This window comes from Xylocopa sonorina, chromosome 11 (assembly GCF_050948175.1).
Source record: "Xylocopa sonorina isolate GNS202 chromosome 11, iyXylSono1_principal, whole genome shotgun sequence".
NCBI classification, from domain to species: domain Eukaryota; kingdom Metazoa; phylum Arthropoda; class Insecta; order Hymenoptera; family Apidae; genus Xylocopa; species Xylocopa sonorina.
In genome coordinates this window covers 8,720,610-8,736,823 of record NC_135203.1, presented here as the reverse complement: position 1 = coordinate 8,736,823, position 16,214 = coordinate 8,720,610, and the positions used below count along the sequence as shown (strand labels likewise).

The window sequence follows — 16,214 nt, the reverse complement described above, 5'->3', positions numbered from 1 at the left end:
TCTGGTATATCCGATTGTAAATAGCAATTACTCTTGTTTATAGGCTATCAGTTTCGAGAATCTGCGCTCGCGAGGCGAAGCATCGCGGATTCGCCACGGTTTCATTGATGGTACTCGCATTCCTCGTGTTCACCGTTTTCGCGGGGTAACTTTCCTAAGGTGTTACCCGCGTTCTTTTTACTTCGTTAGATAGACTTTTCGCTCGACGTTAGTCGAATTTCATGCAGATTGCTCCACAAGTTGCGCGTTGCCAAAAAAGCTTTCACCGGCAACCAGGAAGAGAGATCCAGCGGATACGCGTTCGCTCGGGATCGGGCGGTGAAAATTCTCAATTAGCCCGATTTCGCGGTGGCGTTAAATATTAAACGCGATGACGCGGCGCGAGCATAATGAACTCATTCGTCGCGGTTCACTTGTCACCCCCCTCGATAGTCTCCACCACGAGTGGGAATTTATCGGCGTCCCTGGCTCGTTTTCTACTCTACGTACCACCCGGGCCAGACCGCGTAGCCACGCTTTACGCCTGGGGTACTCACCTGTAACAGAAAAGAAACGTCGATATCAGTAATTAAAATGTTCCTCGCGAGTCGGCGCAGCGCGAGCGCGAACGCGGCACACGTTTTATTACGCATTCGACTGCATGCACCGCTGGATAAAGGCAGCTTTGTTGCAACGCGGCCGAGAATTCCGTTGCAGAAAGCGTCGGTCGTTAATCGCTCGCGCAACAATGGGAGAAAGAAGGGAGAGAAGCTAGAAGAAAGTTAGAGTTGCCTGTAGGGGTTGAACTCGATAACGAAAGGATATATTTGTATTCCACGCCCAGCAGTGGGGCTTACGCGTGTCGCACCACGCGATGGTAATTATTCATTACCGGATAAATCGGTACACGCGTCGATTGATCATCTCAGGGTTACTGATTCACGCGATTCGCGTCTGGTCATCCTCGTTCGAACGATTGTCACGCGAACCACCCCTCTTTCGATCCTTTCGCGGAGCGTCGCGCGACGCGACTCCGACTTTTCAACCCCTAACACGGTTCCGGCTGGAACGTCGACGAACGGACGGGACGACGTTACGCAGCAGGGACGAGCGTCGTTTAATAGCGGTGAGAATGGAATTTTAACGAGAGATAAAAGCTTGCTAATTTCAATTAACCTTTCGCGCGGAAATCTGGGTGAAAGCGAGAGAAAGGTCGCGGGTACGAGGGCGTTCACGTCGATGCACGTTTCCACGGGGATATTTTTATATCCGCTCTCTTGTTCACCGGCGATTTTCCAAAAGAATGGTAATCGAAATCCGTGACGTAGCGACGACCTTTTTTCCCTCGAGCAGGAAGCCGATAAAACTCTCTAAAAAAAAAAAAAAAAGGAAGGAGCGTCCCAACCCTCACGCGTAATCAAATCTCGATTGGATTCGTCGGAGAAGGTATCGGAGTAACCGCGAGCCACTGGGTCGACGAAAGCAATCAAACCGGCCGCAAACTTTGAGGAACAGACCGCGAGAACCAGTCTCTCGATGGCTGGGACAGGATGAACCTGAATTTTCCTGCGATTCAAACGCGATGTCCCGCACGGAATCTCATGATTCCACCCCTCGACGACCAATCGAAATATCAGCGGGGTAATCGAAATGATCCGTGGGAAAACACCGTTCACTTATTAAAGTACAGCGAGAAACGGAGGAGGACGGTCGTTTATCAAACACTCGTTCAGAGGCGTCGAACGCGTCGACGGAGTTTTCAACGCGTGACATCAGCAGAGCTGGCAGATCTATTAGTCACGAGACGAGCGATGAGCCGCGTGCGGCAATTACGTCGAAACAGGAAAGGAAACGACGCTTGTACGTAAGGGCGGGCAATGTCGAGGCGACGTTACACGCGCCTGAAGCCTTTCATTAAGGTTTAACGAGAAAAATCCAGCGGTTTGGCTCGCGGCCCGTTACGCGCGGTGCTTAAGCGTCTTTCGTCGAAGCGTTCGAATAAATAACATCGTAGGGGATCGATGGTTACGTGTAACCGCGTCCCAATACCTCGAGAAGAAGACAAAACCATCTGGCTAAGAACGATCGTCTTATTCCACTTCTAAGAGAACCCCTTGATTCCCCTCGCGAGACGTTGTACCGTCTCTTAACAACTAAAACAGCAAAAGGAATTGTAATCGTGGGTGTGTCTTAAGCTAGGCTCAGGCTAAGACCTCCGGAACGAGTTAAATCCCGCTTAATGGCGTGTATCCGTCTCTTTCTCGTGAAAACTCGCTCCGACCCTAAAGAACCTTCCCCAATCGGGACCATGGAGGCCGTACGACGAACGAGATTCCGCGGATATTTTATTCGAATCGCTCTAACGAAGAACTCCGTCCGCAGGACAAGAGATTTGCGCAACCGGCCACGCCTCGATTGTGTTTCTTAACGACTCGCTAGAAAGTCTCGTCGCTGGGCATCCTCGATTCGTAAGGACGACTCTGGCGTCGTGGACGGAATAACGAATCGAACGATGACAAATCCGGCGAGTCCGGGGCTATAAGTAACGCCACGAGCAGAGAGGCGCGAAGGTGCCTCGAAAGGATCGCAGGAACCGCGTCGACGAGCTGGTCGAGACAGAAGCGCGGCGAACCTCGACGAGCACGCGTCCGATTTTCCCTAGATTTTCGCTATCGAACGATCGAAACACCGCGGAGTCGAACTTTCTCTCCAACTCGCTCCGCTTCTGGTGTTACGCGCCGCATCGAGCACTATCGCAATCCAGTCTGAACGGAAGTTTCGACGGGCGCCGTAATCGTGAGAATGATTTTTGCCGCGTGAAAACGTCCAGTTCTCCGTGAAATGGAGGAAAGATCCATTTGAAGTTGAAGAAGCGTCGAATATCCGTCAGAAGCGATCGTTGCTTTAGAACGAACCGCTCCAGGATACGCCACCCCCGTACACGTTCGATAATCGAGCAACAACGACGCGAGGCCTCGATGGAAGCCCGATGGGCGCGCCGCTTCCTCCATTTATATTTAAATGATCATCGACTACCGGTCGGGCGGACGCAACCTCAGAATGTACCTTCGCGAAAGTGCACCTTCCTGTACGGTCGATGCCTTCCGTTCTCCTGCAGGGTAAGATCGTGCGGTCCCAGGTTCTCCCTCGACAGCGAGCTCACCAGGATCCCCCTGAGCGTGGCGAGGGTGCTGCTCGGAATGTCTCTGTTCATGTCGCTGGCTCCCATGTCATCCGAGTCTCATCACTGACCAATGTTCGTTAACTCTCGCACGAACGATAGAAACGATCACCAAACATTCGCATATCGTTCTCTCTTCAAACGGATTACACCCGTGTACAGTTCGTAGAGGACGGAGATGCTTGGCGCGCTTCGACGGAGCGAAGCGACCCGATCTCCAACAGCGACTAAACCAACCGGATACTGAACTGTTACACACGGAATCGCACTCTCCTTTGAAATTTGACAGTAACTACGCGGCAAGAAGGGAAACTATCGAAGAATCGAAGAACAGTGGCACGATCGCTCGCTGCGAATAAGCCAGCCGAGCGACGCGGGATTGTCGCGCAAAAGAGCCGCCTCTTTTCGCCGCGAGGCTCGCGACTGGCTTCTTCATAGCCCGTCGTCGACGAGCAGCGGTGGCTGCCGTTGCGTCACCATGTAAATTTAATCGGCTGTTTAGCGGCTGATGGCTCGCGTTAAAGGTCGCGTGCGAGCGCAGCTTGGTGCACGCGCGCGGGGGGTCGCAGGCGGGAGCTATCGATCCGGCTGTCCCGTCGGAAAATCGCCACCGTCCTCGCCGCGGCTGCTAGAAAGCGCCTTTCTCCTCGGAAATTCCGTGGGCGCAGTTTTCACACGAGGAGGAGAAGGAAACGCCGGCTGGCACGCGACTCACCGTGACCGTCCACCTCGTTTCGATCCCTCGGGGCCGTGCACACACACGCGGGCACACGTGCTCACGGAGGTAAACATCGAAACAGCCACGTGACTCTCTCGTTGGAGTAGTATCGTTGCTCCGATTTCGTCTGATCGAGGAAAAATCGAGTAGCCGGCACGAATCGATCGAGAACGAGGGATACGCGTCGTTGGGAACGCGGTACCGCGGACTGGTATCGATTTTCAAACGGAGTCGCGATCGCGGTAACGAACGGACGTCCCCGTGGAACATGCTCGACCGTGTGACTGACTTGCTCGCGAAGCCACAGGTCCCTTCCTTGCTCGCAAGTCTTTCTTGCTCCTTCCTCGAGCCTCTCCCACTCTCTATCGGTCCGATTCGACGACGGACAGTTGTCGGCTCTCCGTACACCTTCGACAGCGTGCCGTCTGTCTGCCGTTCACGCTTATCGTCGTCGTTGCCATTCCCCGTAGTGGGGAACTTGCGACGTTTCTATCGTCTCGTAATGGCATCCGCCTCGCTAATATTTTTACGCTCGCGCGCTGCATAAACAATCGTATATATCGGAAGGCGGTTGTATAACTAGCCGCGTTTGCTTCGGGGATATTTCCATTAGGGGCCATTGTCGAGCGACGGAACGAACTGCGAGAAATAATATTCCTCTTTTATCCGTGAAGCAATTTTCCGTTGCCACCGCGGCAACTACTTCGACGTCGAGATTAAGGCTGCAAATGAGCGAAGCACCCCAGTCTCTACTCGATGAACGGCAACTTGCTCGTTAAATCTATTTTATCTCGCGTTCTCGAGCGTCTTCATTCGAGAAACGATCGCGATCCAGTTCAGAGCAAACAGTAGATCACTCTCCGTGAGTGATCAGTCGCGTACGCGGCGCTCTAGGCATTTAAAAATAGACGAAACGGAGCGTCAATGAATATTCCATCGATCCATGGCTCATTATCCACGGTTAACCTCGCGAGTCGATAAAAAGAGATGACGCGGTCGAGCCTCGCCTCGAATATTCAAATTACCTCGACGTTTCTCGGCCGTTCTAGCCTTTCTTGATTACGCGACGGTTCCCGTCCTCGAGGCAACGATAACGAGGCGAATTCGCGGCGGTTCTCGCGGCCCGAGTGGAGCGAGACAGCTGAAAAGTCAACCGAGTTTTCCTTTTCATCGCTATTGACGGCCACGGAGAACGAGGTGTACCTCGCGGAGCCCGGGTTGTATCGTTTACGGCGTATCGCGATACGAAACGATCCTCGAACCACCCCGATGGCAAATAACTGGTTCCCTCTCGGTAAATCCTTTGAACGAGCTGCATCTCTTCGGTTGGATAAACACGATCGTGGCTCGTAAAGAAGCTGGCAAACCGTCGTGGAAAAGTGTAACCGCTCGATTTAAGAGGCGACCTCGGCGGACGGAGCGTTGCTCGATGCGAATGAATAGAGAGGGGTATGGTAATTCTCAGCGAGAAATCGGCGTCGTGGCGATCGTTAATTAGCTTTGGCAATCGCGAGGTTCCACAGAGGCGACGCGCCAATAGCTTTCCAGGCATAACGCGTGGCATCGATGTTGCGCTCCTCGATGTATCCTGGTCGACTTTGAAATCGCGAGAAAAATCGTTACTTTTCCTCGACTTTCACTTGGTAGACACGAACGGGACGAGCGCGAACCGAGTCGAGCCCGGCTCCGTAATTACCCACGCTCGCTGTCGTTCACACCGTGGGGGTATCGCGATTAACAAGCAATTAAGCCAATCTTCATAAACCACAGCCTGCGCACGACCCCTGACAATAGACGGTTCGCAGGATCGCGTCGTGGTGGCCAGACCGATATCCCCGGATAATCGCGTCGCACACAAGTAACGCATCGGACCGTGAACATCGGAAATCATCCGTAAAACGCGAATCGACCATAAGCAACCATCGCCCCCTGACCCCCATAAACAAGAACGGAAGCGAGGTCGTACTGCCTCTTTTCTTTTCATTCCCTCCCCATTGGCAGGCTACTGCTATCTGTACAATGGCTGGATAGGGGTGCAATTCGTAATCCTCGACGTTCACGGTCGAGACGGTGGGCTTCGACGGTAACCGTCGATTACTCCGCGTTTTCTAATCCCGCGAAAATTACCAACCAATTTCCGGGTTAGTCGTTTTCCACGCGGAGGAGCCAGAGGCGCGATAACCTCCGCGGCGCGGGATGGAAGCTCGGACGATGTTCGCCAGGATGGCGCGCGAGACGGGTGCGTCGATGCGTGGAAATCGGAAATCATCCATGAACGCGGATCAACTGTAAATAATCCGGCTTGGGAACGACTTCGAACGCGGACGTTCGAGTCTCGACGGTTCGACAGGTGAGGATTCGAACGGTGGACGAAGCGTCGTGACCAATTACCTCGTAATTAGGTAAATAACGGTGACGATCCGGTTGCAGCTCGCGACGGAGTAAAGGTTGATGCGATCGGTTCGATACGGCGTTATAAAAACACTAGGCGACGGGTTCTCCTCGTTCGATGTTAATGACCATGAGACACGGCAGCGCGAAAGAAGTGGTACCGCCTGAAATGGAAGGACTCGTGTAACGTCGAGGGGCGACGAGCTAAGAAACTCGCGGCGAGCTGTTCGCGGACTGAAAAGGCAGCGCTTCGAGGAGCTGACCCCGTTTTTCATTCAGCTGGCAAAACCTGCCGGCGATTTTCCCGTGTCGCAGAAATCTTTTGCGGAGGCTCGTCTCGCCGTGAGCGTCCTCGAGGCCGGGTGGAAACACGCGGAGGAAATCGAGCACCGGCCGAGGCGACAAGACACGCTTTTTTGCGGCTGACTTTCTACCAGAGGAGCGAGCTACGTTTTAGAAAAGAGAGAAATTTCCTCGTTCTCCGCGGCCGAGAAGCTGGAAAGACAGATTTTAGAACCTGTTTTTACATCGCCCTTTCATCGTCGCGTTGCGCAAGAGATTTTTTTCCCCCAAAGAATCCCTACGCGTCGGTGGATTCTCCTTTCACCAACTAAATTGCTGGTATTTATCAAACGTCAGAGTTGGAACAACTCCTATACCCGCGTCGACCCAGCCAATTTATATCAATTAATAACCGCTAGACTTCCAAACCGATCGCTGTTCCGCGTATTCCTTTTACTCGCCAGGTATTCGCGAGTATCGGCGAGCTATCGAGGATTAGCCTCGATTACGAGCTGAATCGCGGCGCGATAAAACCTTTATCGCCGTCTTCCATTGGAATTGAATGCCCTCCGTACGCGCGGGAAAACAATTACCGCGGACGAGTAATTACGTAACCGCGGGGCAGACAGAATCGTCTCTGTTTCCGGCTGCCGGAGGTATTATCGTCGGCGGAAAGAATACCGGGCGGTCTCGCACGGCGGCGGTTGGCTGACAGGTTGACGGGGCCAGATGAGAATCGGCGCGGTTACGCAACACCCGGGAACCGTCTCGAGACTACGTCGATTTCTACGGCTCGGAAACTGGTCGCCTCGTCCGGTATTCCCGGACGATTACTACTTGCGGCTGGCTGGCCTTGCAATGCCGCGCGCGATGCAAAGCGTCCCCGGCATTAGAACCGCGTCCACCTGCGCGCCGCGCGGACATCGCCGATTGGCATCCGGCCTTTGTGGCCGGACCATGGACGCGACCAAGGAAACCCACCCCGCCTTCCATCCTTCCTTCCTTCCTTCCTTCCTTCCTTTTATCCTCGACCTCTGATCACGGGATCATTATCGACACGAGATTATTTCCAAGATTGTCCCGCGATTAGAATACGCTTCCCGCGAGAACCGAGTGCCTTTCAAGCTTGCCAAGCGATAAGCTCCATTGAAAGAATTTTTTTCTTTCCTTCTTCCCCATCACACGAGAATAAGAAACGTGATGTTTTACATTCGTCGACGAGTCGGTAGGCGGAGTCTATCACTATTTACCGGTGGAATTGTTCTCGCGGAAGATGCTAATGGTCCCGGGGAAATTCGGTTGGAACGGTGACAAAAGGCCATCAAGGTAATTACCAAGGAGCCGAAAAATCGTAGCACGCTACCGTGGCTCGGGTTAAGTGTGAACTTAGAGAGATCCATCGGCTGCCGGGAAGTTCGTGGAAGACCCATTAGGAAGTTTCATGCCCCGGAGGGTGGCTACCAACCCCTACCATCAGTCCTTAATCCTCGTTTTCACGGATCGCCGATATCGCGGCATTTAAAATTCTAATCCGCGACTGTTTTCGTCCTGTTGTTGTTTCAGAACGATCGCCAGCGAATGGTACCCGTTCTTAACTCTCAACTTCGCGGGGAACTCGACCCCGGACGAATATTATCGCGCGCCTCGAGCGCCTCGAGTTTTCACGAGGATCGTTCACCATAAAAATTTACTTCTACGCTGCGAGAGTCGGGTCGAGAGCCGCTCCGAGCGAAATGGAATCAGAGTCGAATGGAAAGTTTCCTGATTACGGAATCGGAGTTATTCCTAATCGCTTCGTCCAAGTTTTCGAACAACCCCGCGGTCAGCGCGGAAACCGAAACGATTCTTCGTCCGCTTCTTTCCTCAGCGTTCGTTCGCATCGTAGAACGAAAATACATAGCATCGCGTCGATGTAAATAGAGCAGTCATTCTGATTAACGAGTCGGCGCCATTCCTGCCTGTAATTATTACAGGGAGGGACGTTTCCTGCATGGAATAGTCCTCGCAGCCAATTTGAATACAGGAAACGAACGCGAGAGTAACACAGCTGTTCACCGATTAAGCGCTCACCTAGCCATTACCTTCCCAATTTTTACGATCCTCCCCTGACCGTGGTCAATTTTAACATCAATCGACTGCTCGATGCACCGGGCATTCAAGAGCAGAAAATTTCTCCACGCTCGGCTCGAGAGCGTCGGACTCGAGCGGAACCCTTAAACTCTCGGTTAAAATAAACCTCTCCCCATTGTTAGCAGACCAAAGACCCAACCCAGGTGAATTTTTAACCGGCCCTCGAACGGCTTACCACGCCAGGCGATTAAAACCGCTCGTTTAATAAATGTCCAGAGGCGATCCCAGGGATTCTCGCGAGCTGTCGGGGAAAGCTCGAACGAGATCCGGGCCCAGTCGGGGTGGAGAACGGAAAAAATATGCCGCGAAGAAACGAGCTACCGCTGGGGGGTTAGTTAGCGACGGGTTATTATTCAATTTCCGATAACTCGACGGGCTACGTGCACGTCACGCGTCGAACGATACGATCCGGTTATTATCCGCGTTTAGGCGTGCGCCACGGTGAAGCGTTTTGCATAGCCGAGAGTTCGAAGCGCATCCTTGTCGGCAACTGTAACCCGTCAGTCTACTTCTTCGCACTTTTCACATCCGCGCATCGATCTCCGCCAGAACGAATTTTATTTCTGCAAAAAGGCACGCGTACAACGAGGCGCGACGTTAAAACTGTTGTAAATTAAAACCGTGCCGTCGAAAACAGGGAAAACAAGGAGCCGGAGGTAGTCGCGGGGAATCCATCTAGAGGAGTGTCCGCGAACGCGGTGGAAACACTCGACGAGCCGGCGAATAACGCTGGTAGCGGTGTTATACACGCTGCTCATTACGTATAAACGTGACACTAATGGCTCGTAAGAATTACTGGACCGGGACGGGTGCCCGGAACCTTTTGTTTGCCAAGCGGCTGCTCTGGCAATCGAGGTACGCGCCCGTATGCGGATTCCCTCGGCCGTGATCCTAACGTCAACGCAGTTCTCGTTTGCATACCACCGGGGCCAAGAGTCAAACGATTCCGTGTCAAGAAAATAGGAGAGTGACGAGTGGAAAGTCCACTCGGTAACCCGTTCGCCGGTTAATCTTCCCTTGCAGATCGTTATTTCGTTACCGCCAAGTTTAATTGCCACCGTGGCGTATTCAACGTCGGTTCTTTATTTTTTTCTTTCTTACGAGAAACGAAGGCGAACGGCGAATGAGGTAGCTGAGAGGAACGACGTGGAACCAGTTCTGGGATCGCTGGAACACGGGCCGCCAAATAAAGAATGTCGTTCCCGCGAGGTGGTAACGCAAGAAAGTGAAAACGATCGGCGTTGGTCAGACGCTCCGCGCGCGTCGCATTCCGTGAGCGATTTCGTGAAACTTTTGTTCGACCGGTCGCGAGACCGATCGTAAACGGTGTGTACGAGACGAGAGAGAGAGAGAGAGAGAGAGAGCAAAAGAAGGAACGGCGTGGATGACGTCAGGAAATTGCAGAGAGTTACGCCTGGCGCGTTCGTATTTTTCTCGTACCCTCGCCGTTTTACGTAAGCGCTGGACGATTTAAAACGAAACGACACGTCGAGGGAACTATGAGAGCCGGTTACACAATCGACCTGATTCACGCGGTTGATCAGCGACGCGTTATGCCCGATGCGTCAACGCGGCCCTGTCGTAGAGAAACTAGGAGATCGCGAATTCGAAGGGTATCGGGTTCATTGTAGCTGGAAAGTAAGAGGTGCAAATCAGCTGTCGAGTTCTCACGACTATACCGTGACGATCTTGCGTCCGAATCGAGCCTCGAGATCTGTGGAACTTCTTATCTGCACTCTAGATTGACACTCCATTCGCACGCAGAGTTAAAGAGTGCAAGTGTTGGTAGTAGTAATTAGGAAGCACGACGACGAGCGCGATCCATGCGACAATTCTCGAAGAACAAACAGCGTAAATTGGACGTGTCTTGTTTTCGAGAGAACCTTCCAACAGCGATGCGATTCTTAATGGCGGAAGCGATGAGTAACTAGCTCTCTCGCGATGGAATCGTTCGATTTTACGATCGCGGTATTTATCTTGGAGAATCGTCGATTGAGACCCTGTTAAGAGGTAGAACCCAACCATTGCGCGTTGGATCCCACTGGCGACATTTCTGTGCGCGAGCGTATCGGAAGGAGGGATCTACTTAAAGGTGGCGATCTCTCGAGACAAGTTCCAGCCCCGGAGAAATAATCCTGGAATCGGATTAAGTAAACGCTGAGTGACAATCTCGGGTAATAGCGGCGGAGGAAATTGAGTAACTATGCAAATTTTCCTCTCGAAAATCTGCCACTATCTCGCCCTCTCCCTCTCAGAGTCGCCTTTTTCGTTCCCGCGGAAAAGCTCGCGCGGATACGCGCGGGTCAGTTAAATCGTAATAACCGTGAAAGCTAATAAATCGAGCGAGAACGCGGTAGCGGACGTAGCCGATCGACAGAAGAGCAACAGGAGATCGCAAAGGCGATCTTTTATTCTGAATAACGAAACGCGAGATAACGGAGCTCTGCGATTACTATGGAATCTCGTCGGGGTTCCTGGCGACGGTAGCCATCGCGCAACGCGGCGTACGATATTAACCCTTTCGCTCGAGCGTGCCTCTGAGAAAATAAACTCGCCGCGGAACGAGCTGCTGACGGCTTGTCACGGAGAGTTCTGTCGCTAACAATGTAGATACCCTATAAATCTGCCGTCGAAATTTATCACAGCGATCGGAACTGCTTTCGCGAAAGTAAACGTAACCGCAGCTGCGATTAAAGTCCTGAGGCGTGATATTCACAACCCTTTCGCCGTTAAACCACCTTTCGCCCGCGAAACGTCGAATCGTCGCAAAGACATCGCCGACCAGGGCTCGCATCTACCAGCGGCGCGTAAAAGGTTCGTTAATAGGGTGGTACGCGAGAGGGTCGCACTCTTGCGCGCTTTGTGCGAGCTTTTTTTCGGCTGACCTAGAGGCTGGTAATTGAAAAGTGCATGGGATACGAGCTTTCTAACGCGACTCGACCCAGCAGCCGTGATTAACCTCGGATCGATGTTACTGCGCTACTTCGCGATGTTATGTAATCGGTTCTCAAGCGTTTTCACGGTCGATTGATAATATTAAGAGCGCCCTACAGATTGAATTTAGGAAATGAAAAGTTTCTTCCAGTGTGGTCCCAAACAAAAGGATCGACGTTGTAAAAGAAGTAGGACAGAACGCGTTCCATTGTCGCGTACGGATCGACATAATCGCGGTGGTAGCTCGCGCGTGATCGACAACCAGAGACACCAGCGACACTTTTTTAATTGAGACCGCGCGTGACGCGATGCTGATGGCAAAAGCTCGGCTCGCTGAAGTTCTACTCACCCGTTACTAAATACCGCGTCGAGGACAAACGCGTGAAACTGCACGCGAGCAACTCTCTGAAAAGACATCGACGCTCGCCGATGAGTATCGTTCTCGCGCTCCGCGTCCATCACGTTCGAATGGCGAAACGATGGAATTCCGCGTTGCTTGAAGCTCCGTTTTCACCAGGAGCCCGCGATTCGATTACGCGTGCCTACACGCGTCGCCGTTACACATCGAAGACACTACAAATGGGGATATTAAATTTCGCAAGCAATCCCCGATTTAGCAGCCGCTGAAATTGGACGCTAATTGAAACCGTGCATATTTTCACGCTCGGAAAAAAATGGGGAAATATACGGTTCCGCGTAAAATTCAACCAGCTCGTGCGAATCGATCGCTCGTAATTGTGCACCATCCTGCCAACCCGGACAGCTATTTATTTCCCAAATCTAGAATCGCCGATATGTGTGTTTGAAACGCGACGATATGCTTCCTCCGACGAATCCATCTGAAAAATCATTGAAAAAAAAAACAAAAAAAAAAAAAATGGGAGTGAAGAGAGAGAAGAATGGGGGAGAAAAATTGTCGGTATCCGTGCCGTTTGAATGAAATCGCAAACGGACGCGATATAAAGCTAAACTTTCCGCAGGGTACGCGGCACAGGGCTGAGTTTTAATAGTCACCGGACTAGCCCGGTGTATTTCCGGAGTTCTCATTGTTCGAGGACTCCTCGAACCGGCTAGCTGTGCAACCAGTAATCCGTCAGATGTTCCTGCCACGCGGAAACCTTCAATTCGATGCGCGTTTCCACTCTTCTCCGGCCGTTCGCTACCCTTTTCGCAGGCACCGGTTCCTCCGATACTTTTTGTTCCGACTCGAGGCACAGGAAACGACGCTGTTTAAATGTTGCTCTTTGCGCGTTCGTTTCCGCGACTGATATTTCGTCGACCCCAGATATATTTCCAACTGAACATTTCGGGATATTCGATTCGAGATTAGCGAACGTTTTCTGGGGGGATGATTTCGTTCGAAAGGGGATGATTTAGGGGATGAAATCGCGTCGCGACGAAAATTAAACCGACGATTAGCTTTCGAGTCTTCGTCGCGAGTAGATTCAAGTGACCTAGTAATTTACTAGCAGAAGTGGAAAAGTGTTGATCGTTCATTCCGCGCGAGGAGTCTACGTAATACAAGGCGACGAACGTCTGCGGAACTGGGTGAACCTCTCGGGGCTGTAAGGCAACCGAGACACGGTTTCCATGGACCTCGGTAGTTGCGAAAGGTCGAGAAGAATCGGAAGCCGTTGCGGGGACGCACGGGATCCGCCTAATTGCGTTAAGGCTCCGTAACCAACGGAGTCGTCTTCCTAAGTGGCTACGGGCGGTTTAAGGTTTTCTCGGTAGCACCGCCTTCGACTTCCATCTCCGGTCGTTTCTCGATCGACTTTCCTCGTACTTGCAACCCCTGCACGCGTGGCAGCGTAACTCGAACGGAAAGTAACAGATTGTAACGTGGGGTTCGATCGATCGATTAAAACAGCAGAAGGAAAAAAATGGTCGAACGACTGATGGAGAGTTCCACGAATTCGTGCGGTGTTTTATTTAAACGTGACAGAGTGGAAAAGTGATGTATTCGTCGATCGCCACGGTCAATTGACTCCGTCGCGTAGCTATATCAGGCACTTAAGACGAATACGTACGGGGCAGACGGTACTTGCACGAGGCTCGTCCTGGTTTCCTCGACGCGATCAACCGCGTCGATTTCCGCGTGATTCACGAGAGTGTTTCACAATCGACGCTTCGTTTGTAGAGTCTTTCGATCGCCTCTTCTCCGAGTGGTAATTAGAAAAACTATGATTAACGTTCTACGAACATTCATGAATTATCACCGTTTTCTTCGAACGCAGCGAAGATTTACGTCTCTCCTTCCATCGTGAGTCATTACCGCGGGAAAGCGAGTATCGTCGATCCTCTCTGCAATGAAGTGAACGACTCCTTTTTCCGACGAAATCGGTAACATCTTTGGAAAGTGGCTGGTGCATGTGCAACGGACACGAGCGAGTCGTTCAGGCACGAGGCACGTCCAACCTGTCGATAGACACAAACGCGTGTCTGGATGGCTGGAAACGGAAGCTGCTTCTCGAAACCCTGGCCACGCTTCTAACCGAGCGTGTTATTTACGGAGACCGAGCCTCGATCTACGAGACGCGTGGAACGATAACTTCGAGCTCGATTTCGGAAACCCCGTGGCGGGAAATTGGGCTCTGCTTGACCAAGCGAAACGAGTTCGAAAACGATGGAATCGGATTACTTAAGATATCTGCTTCTGCTTTATCCAAATGCTTCGCGATTTAATGCAAAGTAAGCAAGCAATGCAATGAGTTCAGCTTATTAGGTCGGCGATCTTTATCCGATAATATCCACAGCCCGTAACGGAAGCATTGAAATACTACTCGTGCTAATACATATACAATTTATCGAATTAATATAACGTGAAATTGTTGCATGAATTATTCACAACCAATAACGTACGACTCGATTATCCTGCGTCGTTTAGCCTGCTATCAATCAAACCTCGTGCCCTCAACAAGTGTAACAGATTTGATTGGGACGAGCATCAAAACGGGGACCCCATCGATTACGCGATCAGCTGGTGGCGAGCGAGTTTTCGATCGTTAACGCTCGCGATCAACTAATTACTCGCCGGCGATTACCGGCGGACTGGTGGGCGAAAACACGGATGGTAATTGGTTGCGTTTGATCGCAGCGGTGACGAAGCGTGCTCGCCTCGTTGTCGCGAAAATTAACAACGCGAGACGACAAGGGTTGAAATCTCCGCCGAGCGGAACTTCGGTACCAGCAGCAGGGTCGATTTCGAGTTGCAAGTTTAAAGGCAAGCGTGAATTTTGGGCCGAGTACTCGCGCAAGTTTCACGGCTCCTCAAATATTAACCAACCGAGTTGTAAGACGCTAACAGATTCGCGAGCTACTCTCTCGTTTTAATCCACGAGGCGTGGATAAAGGCCTTTACCGCGTTCTCGAAGGGTTGAACACCGGAAGAAATTTTTGTCAGCTTGCTGAAATCAATTTCACGGAAAATCATCGATTCCGCATCGCTGGACGAGTCGGGAGAAATAAAAAGTATGCGAAGATGGCTCGCGCCGAGGTCTCCCCTGATGCCTTCCTTTCCGCTGGTATGCATAATCGATCGACTTTTCTCTCGCCAAGATGAAAGGCTGCTGAAGAAAATCAAGATGGAATTTATATTTGCAAGCGATCCATCGCGCTGAAAACGAAGGCTTGAAGCGTGTAACCAAAAACTATTTCAGCATCTTCAATGCTTCTTTAACAATTTTCTTAAGATCGCCACGAATGCTAAGGCCACTGGTTAACATTGTTGGAATTGGAACAAGAAGGGTGACTACCAACCCTCGCGAGGGTAGAGCGTCGCGTATTGCTCCAACGGAAGTCATCCTCGGCGTCATTCGCGCGAGGAATGTTCTATTTCTAGTGATTTCGCGATTGCGATACAAATTTCACGATACCGCGCATGGCAGCCATCGAAACGGATCCATTAACACTGGTCTGTAACCGATACAAGATTGGTTTCAGAGGAAGGTCAGGATCAACCAGCCAGTCTATAATTAATAACTTTGTCTGCGATCTTATGGAGGGAACCAGTAGGAAAGGAACAGGTGGAGGGGCTGCGAGGGGGTTTAGGGTGGAAGAAATGACAGTTGGTGGGTATTAATGATGGGTGGTATAGCGAAGAGCAAGAAAAATGGCCGGGTGGAACAGAATCGCTGCGGTTTAAATGTCTTCGAGCTCGCATTGGATTACGACGATCGTTCTTACAACTTCGACAACCTACTATCGCGTTACCAACTTCTGAGAACGCTGACAGCAAGCCGCGGGTGTGCCTTTTTTCCTCGACCTTCTCTCCTTGAAAGCCTGGGAGCCTCCAATTTTCTCCGTGACGCAACAATCAGCGAATCGTCGTCCCGGAAGCAGCCTTGCGTTTCCCGCTCTGAAGCCTGAGTGCCTCGACATTGTCGAAGACGACTTCCTGCTCGAGCGTCCATAATGTTACGTTGCGCGACTGGAACGTGATGTAAATGCACGTCTCTCGACGCTGTTTCTTTTCTTTTATCGGAAATACTAACAAAACCACGACCGCAATCATCGTTGGATCAATCCGCACGAACAACCTCGTTACCAGCGACGATTTAACCGGATGGCGGAGGAACGCGGCTTTGCTTATCGATGCGG

At 51.6% G+C, this 16,214-nt stretch overlaps 1 protein-coding gene across 13 annotated transcripts in view; it reads right to left on the bottom strand.

Moving 5' to 3' along the window:
* The window catches only part of LOC143429101 (uncharacterized), a 143,079-nt gene that overhangs the window by 59,388 nt on the left and 67,477 nt on the right, over window positions 1-16,214 (bottom strand). For 3 of the 13 annotated variants that reach the window (XM_076904534.1, XM_076904536.1, XM_076904541.1), the window contains exon 1: window positions 3,046-3,242. The exons of the other annotated variants lie outside the window; for them this stretch is intronic. In XM_076904534.1, coding sequence (XP_076760649.1) covers window positions 3,046-3,208 — 163 coding nt within the window. In that variant the 5' untranslated portion in view covers window positions 3,209-3,242. Of the gene's footprint in view, window positions 1-3,045; window positions 3,243-16,214 lie in introns of those variants that run through there. 13 annotated transcript variants of the gene reach the window in all.